This window comes from Salvelinus namaycush, chromosome 26 (assembly GCF_016432855.1).
Source record: "Salvelinus namaycush isolate Seneca chromosome 26, SaNama_1.0, whole genome shotgun sequence".
Taxonomy (NCBI): domain Eukaryota; kingdom Metazoa; phylum Chordata; class Actinopteri; order Salmoniformes; family Salmonidae; genus Salvelinus; species Salvelinus namaycush.
In genome coordinates, this window is record NC_052332.1 from 12,892,154 (window position 1) to 12,905,536 (window position 13,383).

Genomic DNA, 13,383 nt, shown 5'->3' on the forward strand with positions numbered 1-13,383 from the left:
CCAAAGTGCTTCAGTCCAGAGCCAAAACTACGGAAAATGTATCACTGTTCCAATAATTTTGAAGCTCACTGTATATTTAGCTGTTTGCTGTGAAAATGCCTGCTACATATTAATTTTTGATGGGTACAGAGGTGCAACATAAAACTAGAAACGGTCAGGGTCTTTGGCTCAGCAGGGGGGAAAGTTATTTTAGGGCTCAGGTAGGGTGAGGCCATACTAGTAATAACAATATATATATCTGCATATGTTAAACATATTATCTTGTCTTGAACTGTTTTGTGAGAAAAAGCAGGTTCAAATCTCGGTGGGGCAGTGTGGCCATAACGGACTGCACACAAAATATATTGCACAGGAACACACGTAGCAAGGGTTCAGAGGGCCAAAAACATAGGCCAAGTGTATATATATTGAAATATATATATAATTGTTGATGCAAGGAAATGGTGCTTTGTAGGACACTCTTTCAAGGTCTAATGGCTACATGGAGCTCAGTTTGTGCTGTGAAGTCAATTACCAGCCGCAATTACCCTGAGTGCTATGGGTAGGTTAATCACAATCGTTTAACATCCAGCTGACACTCCATTTTTCATAAATTCTCCAAAGACGTCCCGTGATGCAAAAGCAACCTTCAGTATGTATAGTATATTAGGGGTTAGGTACAAATGCACAGACTTTCAATGGCTTACTGTGGCTCACAGTAAGTGTATGGTCACTTTTCTGGGCGGGAAAATATACTGAGGGTTAGGCGTTAGTCTGAACGCTTGAAGTTATAAAGTTTTGTTGACTAGGTTTGTTGACCTATTTTGCCATCTTGTAATTCACAGAGTGCACAGGTTATTGACTGCCTTTGCAAATTTTACAGTCATGGACGTCTCCCCAGAGTGACTGTGTGAAAATGTAGTTATCCACGTGCATTACTGAGGCTGTCTTTGACTCAATGTCTTTTTGTTTACCTTCCAGGGCCCCTACACTTATCCAGATTTGGCCACACTTCCAAGCTTGTCCGAGGAGTCCAGTTGAGAAAGACAAAAATGGGTACTAAAAGCTTTTTAGGGTGTGTCTTCCTGACTCTCCTTCTCAACCTCTGCCAGGCTGGGCTGGTGAGAAATTTACTTAGGCATAAACGGGCGACCTTGACCACCCCTGGCGGAAACAATGTGACCCTGACCAGCGCTGACCAACCAGTGGTCTTCAACCACGTCTACAACATCAACGTCCCTTCCGGCTCACTATGCTCAGTGGACCTGGATGCCCTAGGAAGCACCAGCCTCAAGCCCCAGGACGCAGCTCCACCTTCAGGCCTCCGCACCACCGAACATACCCTGGATGGGCAGAACCAGATAGTTTTCACTCACCGCATTAACATTCCTCAGCAGGAGTGTGCATGCACTGATGGGCTCCCGGATCTGAAGGACCTCCTGAGCAGATTGGAGATGCTGGAGGGAGAGGTGTCCACGCTGAGAGATCAATGCGCTAGTGGAGACGCTGGCTGCTGCAGCGTTCAGCCAGTCACAGGTACTGTATACATGTCAACCTAACCACCCCCAGCTTCTGATTGGCTCATTCATCCCCTCTCCTAGTTTAGCATACTTAGTATGAATGTCACCTATAGAGAATGATAGAAGACTCAAAACTAAGGAAAACTACGGAATCTGTCCCAATATGGCATCTGTCCCATTATGGCACCTGTGAGCACAAGGGCAGTGCCATTGATGCCATCACCATTTTGAAGTAGTACATGGTCTTCTTCTCCTACTTCTATGAGTTGGTAAACAAACTGAAAGGGTGCATACTGCCACCTGGAGTGTGTTTAAACAGTTATAAAGCCAGTGTTATTGATTTACTGCCACCTGCAGTTATGGAATGTTTGCTCACAAGTATAATTAATTGGCTAATCCCTCCTGATGACCTGGATGGAATTATGTGGTCCTTCCTTATCCCATAGGAAGTCTCACCCAGTTGACTACTTCAAAATGGTGAATGTCTTGAATGGCACAGCCCATGCTACAATGGACTTTTTGGCACTAGAGTCCTCCGTCATTCTCTACTCTGTCACATCACCTCTCCTTCCTTCAGAGGCACATCTATTTTACTCAACCTCTAGGAAGTGTCAATGGAATCGAATGTGGGATTGGGTTTAACAGTGCTTTCTCTTTTACACCACAGAGAAAGGGAATGGAGTGGAATAGAGTGGAATAGAGGCATAGACATATTCTGTACGGATTAGTACTGTAGGTTGTTATTCAGAACATCATTGGGTGTCCTGTCTATGATTACAGTCCTGACTTGATTACAATATTTTAAAATGAAATGTCTTAGTGAAAAGGGGGAAGATAGGGATTATGATTCAGAGGGTTATAATCTCTAAACTCTGCTCTTTTAGGTGAGGTGGGGACCAAGCCTTATTGCAATGGCCGTGGCAACTACAGAGCTGACACCTGCGGTTGCATTTGCGAGCCTGGCTGGAAGGGACCCAACTGCACCGAGTCTGAATGCCCCAACAACTGCCAGGACCAAGGTCGCTGTGTGGATGGGAAGTGCGTCTGCTTTGAGGGCTTTGGCAGGGACGACTGTTCACTCAAGGTTTGCAAAGTGGACTGTGGTGGGAACGGACAATGTATTGGTGGGGTCTGTGTCTGTGCCAAGGGTTACACTGGAGAGGACTGTTCTCAGACAGACTGCCTGAACAACTGCCTAGGCCATGGAAAGTGTGTGGACGGGGAGTGTGTGTGTGAAGAGCCCTGGACGGGCTACGACTGCTCCGAACTCATCTGCCCCAATGACTGCTACGACCGCGGCCGCTGCGTCAATGGAACCTGCTACTGCGAAGAAGGATTCACCGGGGTGGACTGTGGGGAGAAAACCTGCCCAAGCGACTGCCTGGGAAATGGTTTCTGTGTGGACGGCCAGTGTGTCTGCAGCGCTGGCTACACTGGAGAGGACTGCTCTAAGCTCACCTGCCCCAGTGACTGCAACGATAGAGGTGTCTGCTTTAATGGAATGTGTATCTGTAATGCTGGCTACCAAGGAGAGGATTGTAGCCAGCTGGCTTGCCCCAACAACTGCCATAACAGGGGACAGTGTGTCAACGGGCAGTGCGTCTGCAATGTAGGCTACCAGGGAGAGGACTGTTCTGAGCTCTCCTGCCCCAACAACTGCCAGGACCAAGGTCGCTGCGTGGATGGGAAGTGCGTCTGCTTTGAGGGCTTTGGCAGGGACGACTGTTCACTCAAGGTTTGCAAAGTGGACTGTGGTGGGAACGGACAATGTATTGGTGGGGTCTGTGTCTGTGCCAAGGGTTACACTGGAGAGGACTGTTCTCAGACAGACTGCCTGAACAACTGCCTAGGCCATGGAAAGTGTGTGGACGGGGAGTGTGTGTGTGAAGAGCCCTGGACGGGCTACGACTGCTCCGAACTCATCTGCCCCAATGACTGCTACGACCGCGGCCGCTGCGTCAATGGAACCTGCTACTGCGAAGAAGGATTCACCGGAGAGGACTGTGGGGAGAAAACCTGCCCAAGCGACTGCCTGGGAAATGGTTTCTGTGTGGACGGCCAGTGTGTCTGCAGCGCTGGCTACACTGGAGAGGACTGCTCTAAGCTCACCTGCCCCAGTGACTGCAACGATAGAGGTGTCTGCTTCAATGGCATGTGTATCTGCAATGCTGGCTACCAAGGAGAGGATTGTAGCCAGCTGGCTTGCCCCAACAACTGCCATAACAGGGGACAGTGTGTCAATGGGCAGTGCGTCTGCAATGTAGGCTACCAGGGAGAGGACTGTTCTGAGCTCTCCTGCCCCAACAACTGCCTCAACCGGGGCCGCTGTGTCAACGGACAGTGTGTGTGCGATGAAGGGTTCGGTGGTGAGGACTGCAGCATCAAGATCTGCCCCTCAGACTGCTATGGCAGTGGAGATTGTGTGGATGGCCGGTGTGTCTGCTATGCTGGCTTCACCGGTGAGGACTGCAGCGAGCTGAGCTGCCCCAACAACTGCCTGAACCGCGGACGCTGCGTTGACGGGCAGTGCGTCTGCGACGAGGGCTTTACAGGGGAAGACTGCACTGAGAAGCACTGTCCCAATGACTGCCTGGACAGGGGATACTGCGTGGATGGCAAATGTGTCTGCCTGGGGGGCTATGCGGGTGTCGACTGCTCTGAACTCACCTGCCCTGATAACTGCAACAACAGGGGGCACTGTGTTAATGGGAAGTGCATGTGTGAGGAGCGATACATGGGAAACAACTGTGGAGAGCTGAGCTGCCTCAACAACTGCCAGGACATGGGCCGCTGTGTGAATGGACAATGTCTCTGTGATGAGGGATACATCGGAGAAGACTGCTCAGAAGGTAAGAACGGTTTCTTTCAACTAAGAAAAATAATCTATGTGTGGATAATTGAGTTCAGTTCATTTGAGTAATTGTTCTGTTTGATATTTCCATGTGCTTGTTGAATGACATATTAAATCCAAAACTGAATCAAATCCCAAAATAATGAAAACCATTTTTAAAAAATTGAAAGAGATTGAGAAAAGGATTAAAAGTTCCATTGTGATTTCCTCTGATTCCAAAAGCTGTGCACTTAAGTCTGTATTTCTGTCTCAAAGATCTTTGGCAGTCCAGACCACTGCCATATGTAAGTCTGGGGAATGCATTTTCTTTGTGTAGAGGACTGTTAGCGGATGAGTGCATGGGAAACCAAGTGTCTGAGACAATAGAAAGGTCAAACTATTTCCTGTCTCTTTCTTTTTCTTTCTTTCTCGCTCTCTCTAGTTTCACCTCCAAAGGACCTGACTGTAACAGAGGTCACCACCGAGACAGTGGATCTGACCTGGAACAACGAGATGCTGGTGACAGAGTATCTGATTGCATATGTGCCCACTAGTCCTGGGGGTCTGTACCAGGAGTTCAGAGTGCCCGGAGACAAGACTGCTGCCACAGTCAGCGAGCTGGAGCCCGGCATCGAGTACCTGATCAACGTCTATGCCATCCTCAGCAACAAGAAGAGCATCCCAATCAGCGCCAGGGTGGCCACAAGTAGGTCAGACCTTCTTAATGGAGCTCAGATCTGAAGACTTCGCTGAGCAGCCTGCGTTCATGGGAATGCGGTCCTCTTTGGACTGTCAGGAAAAGACCATTAGCACATATTAACCATAATCAAAATGCTATCCGGTACAGTGGATGAACTTTCACAGCACAATATTAACACAAGGCTTTCCTTTTAGAATAGGCGATTTAAAAAAAACAACAACTACATTTCATTGATGCTTCACAACGTTTAAAACCCCACACTGTCTCGACGTACAATATTTTGGCATCAGGCATAATACATTCCTTTGTCTCACTCTGTCCTGTCAGATCTACCAGAGCCAGATGGCTTGAAGTTCAAATCGGTGAGGGACACCTCAGTAGAGGTGTTGTGGGATCAGCTGGACATTCCCTTTGATGCCTGGGAGCTCTATGTCCGTAACACGGTGAGTCTGTCCTTCTCTCTCTGGCAATTTATCCATCTCTATGCAAGCGATCCCTGCTAGGTCTTGCCTAGGATTTCCCTAAACCTTAGGGACAAGACAGCAGATCTGCACAAGCTGCTCTTTTAGTGAGATCTTGGCATGCTTGGCTAGTTATCGTGTCCAGCAAAGTAGCAATAGCTATCAGGGTTGAGGTCAGTTCAGCTTTCAATTCATCTAACTCAGAATAACAAAGGAAAACATTTAACACACACAACAAACCACAAATTGCCATCACACTACCAAAGTGTGCTGTACTTTACACATTACACAATGATGTTGATGTGAACCGGTACATGGAAAATAACAAATCACAAATCTGCTTAGCTGCAATATGGCAAAGGTCTGTGCAACCATAAACCATAAATCCCTTCTTATTGTCCATGAGTACATTTTTACGAAGGGCTGTGTAACCTCGTTTTAATACTCCTCAGGGAGGTCTCGGGATGCCAGGACATTCTCAGTGGTGTTTATTCCTTTCACTGTCCTTAACCCATTCTCCTGTGCACTTTGGCTTTATTGTCCCCATACATAAAATGGAAGGACCTGTAATCGATGATCAGCACTCAATCACTATCACCATGGGCCAAATGGGCTTTGTTTGCAGCATTCTTATGTGAAGCAATCAAAGACTTACAAAAGATTCCGCTGCAAAAAATGAAATATTGTAATAATTGGTATTGTTTAAGTCAACATTAACTGTGTGAAAGATTTATTTCCTTGATCCAAAGAAAAAATTGATGTGGCTTACCTCAGACTGTTGGGTATGTAAGTAGGCTATGTATGATTCCAGAAGTAGCGTTGTTTTAAAACCGTATATGTCTTTGACCTTTCAGAAAGAGGAGAATGGGAAGATCCTGACAACCCTTCCATCCTCCCAGACTATGTATGAGCAGTCCGGGCTTGGTCCTGGTCAGGAGTACGAGGTCTCAGTGGGCATCATCAAGAACAATACCAGAGGACCTCAGTCTACTAAAATCATTACCACCAGTAAGCTTACACCACATTTGAATGTGTGTAATGTGCTTTTTCCCAGCCTGGTGTAGATCTGCATGTCCCAGCTGAGAACTCAACTCTTCTGACATTGTCATGCCTTACATGAATGAATCTGGACCAGGCTACTCCCATTCATCCTGGCGACTACACATATCCCATGGGTTAGATAAGGAAAATCCTTCCACCTCACAAATCACACAAGCAGACAGAGGAACAACTGAATAGACCAATTTAACTTTCAGTCATAGTATTAGGTCTATATGGAAAAAGTGGCTAAACTCCCATTGTTGTTTTACACAGTTAAATGTAAGCCTTTTTGCTTGAATGAAATACGCTGAATTTCAGGCCAACCAACATTTTGCAATAGAGTCTTTGTATTTTTCAAGGAGCCCTGCCATAAACTCTTGACGGGGGTTTACCGTAGCAGTTCCTGCACACTGTTACTCCATACATTAGGGTCAAATTCTCCTCTTAATTTATGGAATAGGAATTTCTTTCTAGCATGAACTACCTCCTTGTGTATGGAAAATTCATTTAATTTACAATTCTTCCATGATGGATGGACCCTGTAAATATCTTCTCCTTTTGACTTCTGCATAATGTATTTGCAGACTTAAGATCAGCACAGTTTTCAGGAATAATGAATAATAGAGTCGGTGATTTAGGCTATATGAACCTATATGGCCTATATCACACACTGATGTCACCACAGCACAGAATTTAGCAATTTCTCCTGTGAAAATAAATACAGGAACATATCAAAGGTCCTATCAGAACACAGAACAGTGACATCACAACCAAGCAGTCAGAGTAACCAAACTTAATGACATTTGTTATGCCATAATTATAACATGTTGTACCGGTCTTTAAATGTATTTAAAATATGTGTCCTTGTGTCTTTTGCCCTAAGTGATCACTTAAAAATGCATGGGATCATTGTCCAATACACATAGAACATAACAGCCTATGCACAGATCGGTCATCCTCCTTGTCTCTCTCCCCCAGGGATTGATGGCCCCAGACAGGTAGAGGTGCGTGACGTGACGGACTGCTCAGGCTTGGTCACCTGGTTCCAGCCCGTGGCCCAGGTGGACGGTGTCACTGTGTCCTATGGCCCCAGCTCCCAGCCCACAGAGAGGACCAGCGTGGACCTTTCCACCTCAGACAAACAGTATAGCATCGACAGCCTCAGCCCAGACACTGAGTACCAGGTGTCCCTGATCTCAAGGAGGGGAGACACCACCAGTGAGCCAGTCTCTGAGATATTCACCACAGGTAAGGGCATGATTATATCCAATCCTGATAAGTGTAAACTCTGTTTGATTAAACAACATTTTTACAGTCCCAATTCCATTTCCAAGTCCCTTTTTAAAGTGTTCCTGATAACAGCATGCTTTGGTTTAGTGCATGTTTGGATTTATCAAGGGTTGACTGTAAACAGTCCTCATTATACTCCTTTCTTCTTCTTGCATTGTTACAGACCTGGACGCCCCCAAGGACCTGCAGCCCCTGGGCCAGACAGACGACAGCGTCACACTGGAGTGGAGAAACAGCCGGGCAGATGTTGACAGCTACAGGGTGAAGTACAGCCCCATCTCTGGGGGTTCCCATGGCGAGGAGGTGTTCCCCCGTGGGTCAGGAGACAACACTCAGGCCACCATCACTGGTGAGGGTCAACCATGACCAAATCCTAAAATGCAATTATGTCAGTAGAAGGTTTAAGGGTTTTTCGCACGTTAGGATTTGCTATGACAATAACAACACTGTTATTCTTAATGCCAATCAAAACAGGTACTGAAATCCACCTATGTTCTTCTCGATTACTGGACTGAAACTAATCAGGTAGTCTAATCCATCTTTGTTCTCCCCAATTATAGGAATGAAACCGGGTACAGAATACGGGATTGGTGTGACCGCAGTGAAGAACGAGAGGGAGAGCCTTCCTGCCACTACAAACGCAGCCACCGGTGAGAGCATACATCAACACATTCTCATAGGATAGCCACTGTTCAACAGCTGTCCAAATACCCACCACCACAGTGACCACACACACTCTGCAGCTGTAGATTCAACTTTCAATGCAAACACATCATTATCAAATCAAATTACATTAGTCACATGCGCCGAAAGCAACAGGTGTAGACCTGACAGTGAAATTATTATTTACAAGCCCCTAACCAACAATGTAGTTTAAAAAAATAAGAATAAGAAATAAAAGTAACAAGTAGTTAAAGAGCAGCAGTAAAAAAACAATAGCGAGACTATATACAGGGGGTACCGGTAAGGAGTCAATGTGCGGGGGCACTGGTTAGTCGAGGTAATTGAAGTAATATGTACATGTAGGTAGAGTTATTAAAGCGACTACTCATAGATAATAACAGAGAATAGCAGCGGCGTAAAAGAGGGGGGAGGCAATGCAAATAGTCTCGGTAGCCATTTGATTAGATGTTCAGGAGTCTTATGGCTTGGGGGTAGAAGCTGTTCAGAAGCTTCTTGGACATAGACTTGGAGCTCCGGTACCGCTTGCAGTGCGGTAGCAGAGAGTACCATCTATGACGAGGGTGGCTGGAGTCTTTGACAATTTTTAGGGCCTTCCTCTGAGACCGCCTGGTATAGCGGTCCTGGATGGCAGGAAGCTTGGCCCCAGTGATGTACTTGGCCGAACGCACTACCCTCTGTAGTGCCTTGTGGTCGAAGGCCAAGCAGTTGTCATATCAAGCAATTATGCAACCATTCAGGATGCTCTTGATGGTGCAGCTGTAGAACCTTTTGAGGATCTGAAGACACATGCCAAATCTGTTCAGTCTCTTGAGGGGAATACGTTTTGTCGTGACCTCTTCACGACTGGTGTATTGGACCATATCAGTTTGTTGGTGATGTGAACACCAAGGAACTTGAAGTTCTCAACCTGCTCCACTACAGCCCCGTCGATGAGAATGGGGGCGTGCTCGGTCCTCCTTTTCCTGTAGTCCACAATCATCTCCTTTGTCTTGATCACGTTGAGGGAGAGGTTGTTGTCCTGGCACCACACAGCCAGGTCTCTGACCTCTTCCCTATAGGCTGTCTCGTCGTTGTCGGTGATCAGAACTACCACTATTGCTTCATCGGCAAACTTAATGATGGTGTTGGAGTCATGCCTAGCCGTGCAGTCATGAGTGAACAGGGAGTACAGGAGGGGACTGAGCACGCACCCCTGATGGGCTCCTGTGTTGAGGAACAACATGGCGGATGTGTTGTAACCTACCCTTACCACCTGGGGGCGGCCAGTCAGGAAGTCCAGGATCCAGTTGCAGAGGGATGTGTTTAGTCAGGTTGGTCAGGATGTAGGTGGTGAAAGTTGGGCAACAATGTGAGGCAAACATTTATGGTTTTGAAGGTTCTGATATTTCCAAGTGGTTTGGCACAGAAACTTGTAAAAAGAAAGTTAAAACCTCAGGACTACATGGAGCAGATATGATAGAAGAGAATGAAATATGAAAGAACTGTCCTATCCACATTTGAAATACTAAAATTATGTTCTGCCTTTCACTATCCTATGAGTTTACTAAAGGCTTGATCATTGCTGATTGAAAACTTGACCACTTTCCCCCACAGATCTCGATGGGCCCAAGGACTTGGAAGTGAGCGAGTCCACAGAGACAAGCATGAACCTGGTGTGGAGGACACCCAGAGCCAAGATCACCATCTACAGGCTGGTGTACATCTCCAGGGACGGTCGAAGGGAGGAGGTGGAGGTCCCTGGAACTGCCACCACCTACGTCCTGAACAACCTGACCCCCGGCATGCTGTACACCATTACCCTGGTCGCTGAGAGGGGCTCAAAGAAGAGCACACCCGTAACCCTGTCCGCATCTACAGGTGAGGGTTCAAATAGGATCTCTACAACTGACTCCACCCTCATATTGCAAGGCACAAATATGTGTGGGTGATCCGTAAAGAAAATAGTTTTAGTTCTGTTCCAGGCATGGATAAAACCATTGTATCAGGTGGGAAACATTCAACATGCTGAGTGCTAAATGTAAGGATCCTGTTGCACCCACTAACAGTTTTGAATTGCATTTTATAATCCTAAGAGAAACATAAAGAAAGATGTCTGCTCTTCTGGCTTGGGATGCAATACTTCACCAATCCAAACATATGTCAGAACACAAGCTCTTTCTCAGATACATACCAATATTTGACAGAAGAATGTGGAAAATGACTAAGGGCAACGGTCCTGAAGATGTAGGCTATAACATACTTTAACTGGGGGGCAGAAATGGACAGCACTGCCTTCAACACTAACAGTGCAGTAAGACACTGAGACTAACAGTGCAGTAAGACACTGAGACTAACAGTGCAGTAAGACACTGAGACTAACAGTGCAGTAAGACACTGAGACTAACAGTGCAGTAAGACACTGAGACTAACAGTGCAGTAAGACACTGAGACTAACAGTGCAGTAAGACACTGAGACTAACAGTGCAGTAAGACACTGAGACTAACAGTGCAGTAAGACACTGAGGCTAACAGTGCAGTAAGACACTGAGGCTAACAGTGCAGTAAGACACTGAGACTAACAGTGCAGTAAGACACTGAGACTAACAGTGCAGTAAGACACTGAGACTAACAGTGCAGTAAGACACTGAGGCTAACAGTGCAGTAAGACACTGAGGCTAACAGTGCAGTAAGACACTGAGGCTAACAGTGCAGTAAGACACTGAGGCTAACAGTGCAGTAAGACACTGAGGCTAACAGTGCAGTAAGACACTGAGGCTAACAGTGCAGTAAGACACTGAGACTAACAGTGCAGTAAGACACTGAGGCTAACAGTGCAGTAAGACACTGAGGCTAACAGTGCAGTAAGACACTGAGGCTAACAGTGCAGTAAGACACTGAGGCTAACAGTGCAGTAAGACACTGAGGCTAACAGTGCAGTAAGACACTGAGGCTAACAGTGCAGTAAGACACTGAGGCTAACAGTGCAGTAAGACACTGAGGCTAACAGTGCAGTAAGACACTGAGGCTAACAGTGCAGTAAGACACTGAGGCTAACAGTGCAGTAAGACACTGAGGCTAACAGTGCAGTAAGACACTGAGGCTAACAGTGCAGTAAGACACTGAGGCTAACAGTGCAGTAAGACACTGAGGCTAACAGTGCAGTAAGACACTGAGGCTAACAGTGCAGTAAGACACTGAGGCTAACAGTGCAGTAATACACAGAAGTTAACAGTGCGGTAAGACACAACCTCTAAAAGCTCCCTTATCTGAATTTGTGCATTTTTGTTTCTGTTGAGGCATCTTTAACATTTTATTTAGCCAACCCGGTCCCTGAGTTTACCACTGTCATATGATCGGAGAACAATATCATTAGCTTTGTGTCGTTAGACGCCACAAACCCAGACCGACAGATCTCAGGGATGGGGTTGAGCTCGAGTATGAGCTGGCAGATCTGACGGTCTCAGTTGTAACGTCCAAAGGATTTGAATTCTCGTGGGAACCAAAGGCACATGTTGTCTATGATAGTTATGTTGTAGAATGTAGAGACAATCTGGGATTATGGGTATTAAAAGAGGTCCATCTCTGTGGAGATGCCACCAGTTCTACAATTCGAGGCCTGAGGGAATCCACTGAATATTGAGTAAAGCTTTATGGAGGAAGCAAAGATCCTTGACACTTGAAGCAGTCACAGTTACAGGTATACTGTGTGCTTTTCTTTTGGGCTGCATGCCTTCAGTATGATATATATCCCTTTGTTGTTGAAAGATCTCTCATTTTAAGTCTACCTGGATAACAAAGTTAGGATTTGAACGAAAGAGTTGCGAAGTTCAAAATCAAGCCTTTCATGTTTTGCATGATGGTATTGCAATTTTAAACTGCATTAGAGCAGACAGTACGCATGGCAATTCTTTACAAAATGGCCATTTGGCTTCATTCCATCTAGTCACTTCTTGCATGCTGAGGATGGCACTCCTAAAACAGAGAGTGTTGCTTTCAAACTATGAAGAGGAATCCATGCCATTTCTATTCCATAGAAATTCAGTTGAAGGATCTTACTAAAATTGGGTGTAGCAAATATAGCAATGCATACCGTGATTGTAAATGCTGTAATTTGCAGGGCATCAATACATATGGGTTGTTTAAAAACACCTTGTGAAAATAGAAAAGTTGACACCTTAGCTGAAGAGAAAATGCATTAAGAAAACCCGTCTTCCCCGGAATGGCTATTTCAGTGGTCACAACCACTGTTTCCCTGCAGATCAGCATGTCATTCAGAAAAGTTGATTAGACTACATTTGCACACCAATTTACTCCTTCAGTAGCAATTTTAAAAGCAACCATTTGCGCTCTGTAGGTATATGCCAAGTTCTCAAAAATCCATCCACTTCACTGTCATTGCTTGCGCCCCATTCACATTGCATTTTCATCCACAGATGTTCATGGTATTGCTTGCGAAGAATAATGTTATAGTGTACTTTGCATCTTGAACCAACTGTACAGGTCCTGCAGCAACAAGACTCTCAAATTGAACCCTATGGTGTTTGACCAGGGTCCTGTTCCAATATCGACATTAGCATACCACATAGTGCTTACTGTATGTATTGATATTGGAATGCAGACAAAGCCGTAGGATAACTTTGGCAGTGCATGGCTTCTTCATCTGTTTGAAGTGTACTGGGTACTGTCACTACGGTGGACTACTCAGAACCTTCAAAAATTAATGGCCCTCGTTCAGGGGCCATTAATGCATTAGCTGCTCAGTGTAAATGTACGTCTCTGATGCATGTGGATGTTTATGGTCCCTGACAAATGAACCTGCACAGTGCCATAGAGAGAAAATGGTGATGAATGGAGAATTATCACTTCCAAACCTCAATAGGAGAAAGTTAGTCAAAAGGT

The 13,383-nt window shown here is 45.8% G+C and overlaps 1 protein-coding gene across 1 annotated transcript in view; it reads left to right on the top strand.

Moving 5' to 3' along the window:
* Positions 1-1,031: 1,031 nt before the first annotated feature.
* The window catches only part of LOC120021882 (tenascin-like), a 41,134-nt gene continuing 28,782 nt past the window's right edge, over positions 1,032-13,383 (top strand). The window contains exons 1-11 of the mRNA XM_038965723.1: positions 1,032-1,515; positions 2,384-3,192; positions 3,562-4,200; positions 4,279-4,348; positions 4,772-5,035; positions 5,357-5,472; positions 6,345-6,498; positions 7,510-7,779; positions 7,985-8,170; positions 8,382-8,471; positions 10,099-10,362. Of these exons, the coding sequence (XP_038821651.1) occupies positions 1,032-1,515; positions 2,384-3,192; positions 3,562-4,200; positions 4,279-4,348; positions 4,772-5,035; positions 5,357-5,472; positions 6,345-6,498; positions 7,510-7,779; positions 7,985-8,170; positions 8,382-8,471; positions 10,099-10,362 (3,346 nt within the window). The remainder of the gene's footprint in view (positions 1,516-2,383; positions 3,193-3,561; positions 4,201-4,278; positions 4,349-4,771; positions 5,036-5,356; positions 5,473-6,344; positions 6,499-7,509; positions 7,780-7,984; positions 8,171-8,381; positions 8,472-10,098; positions 10,363-13,383) is intronic.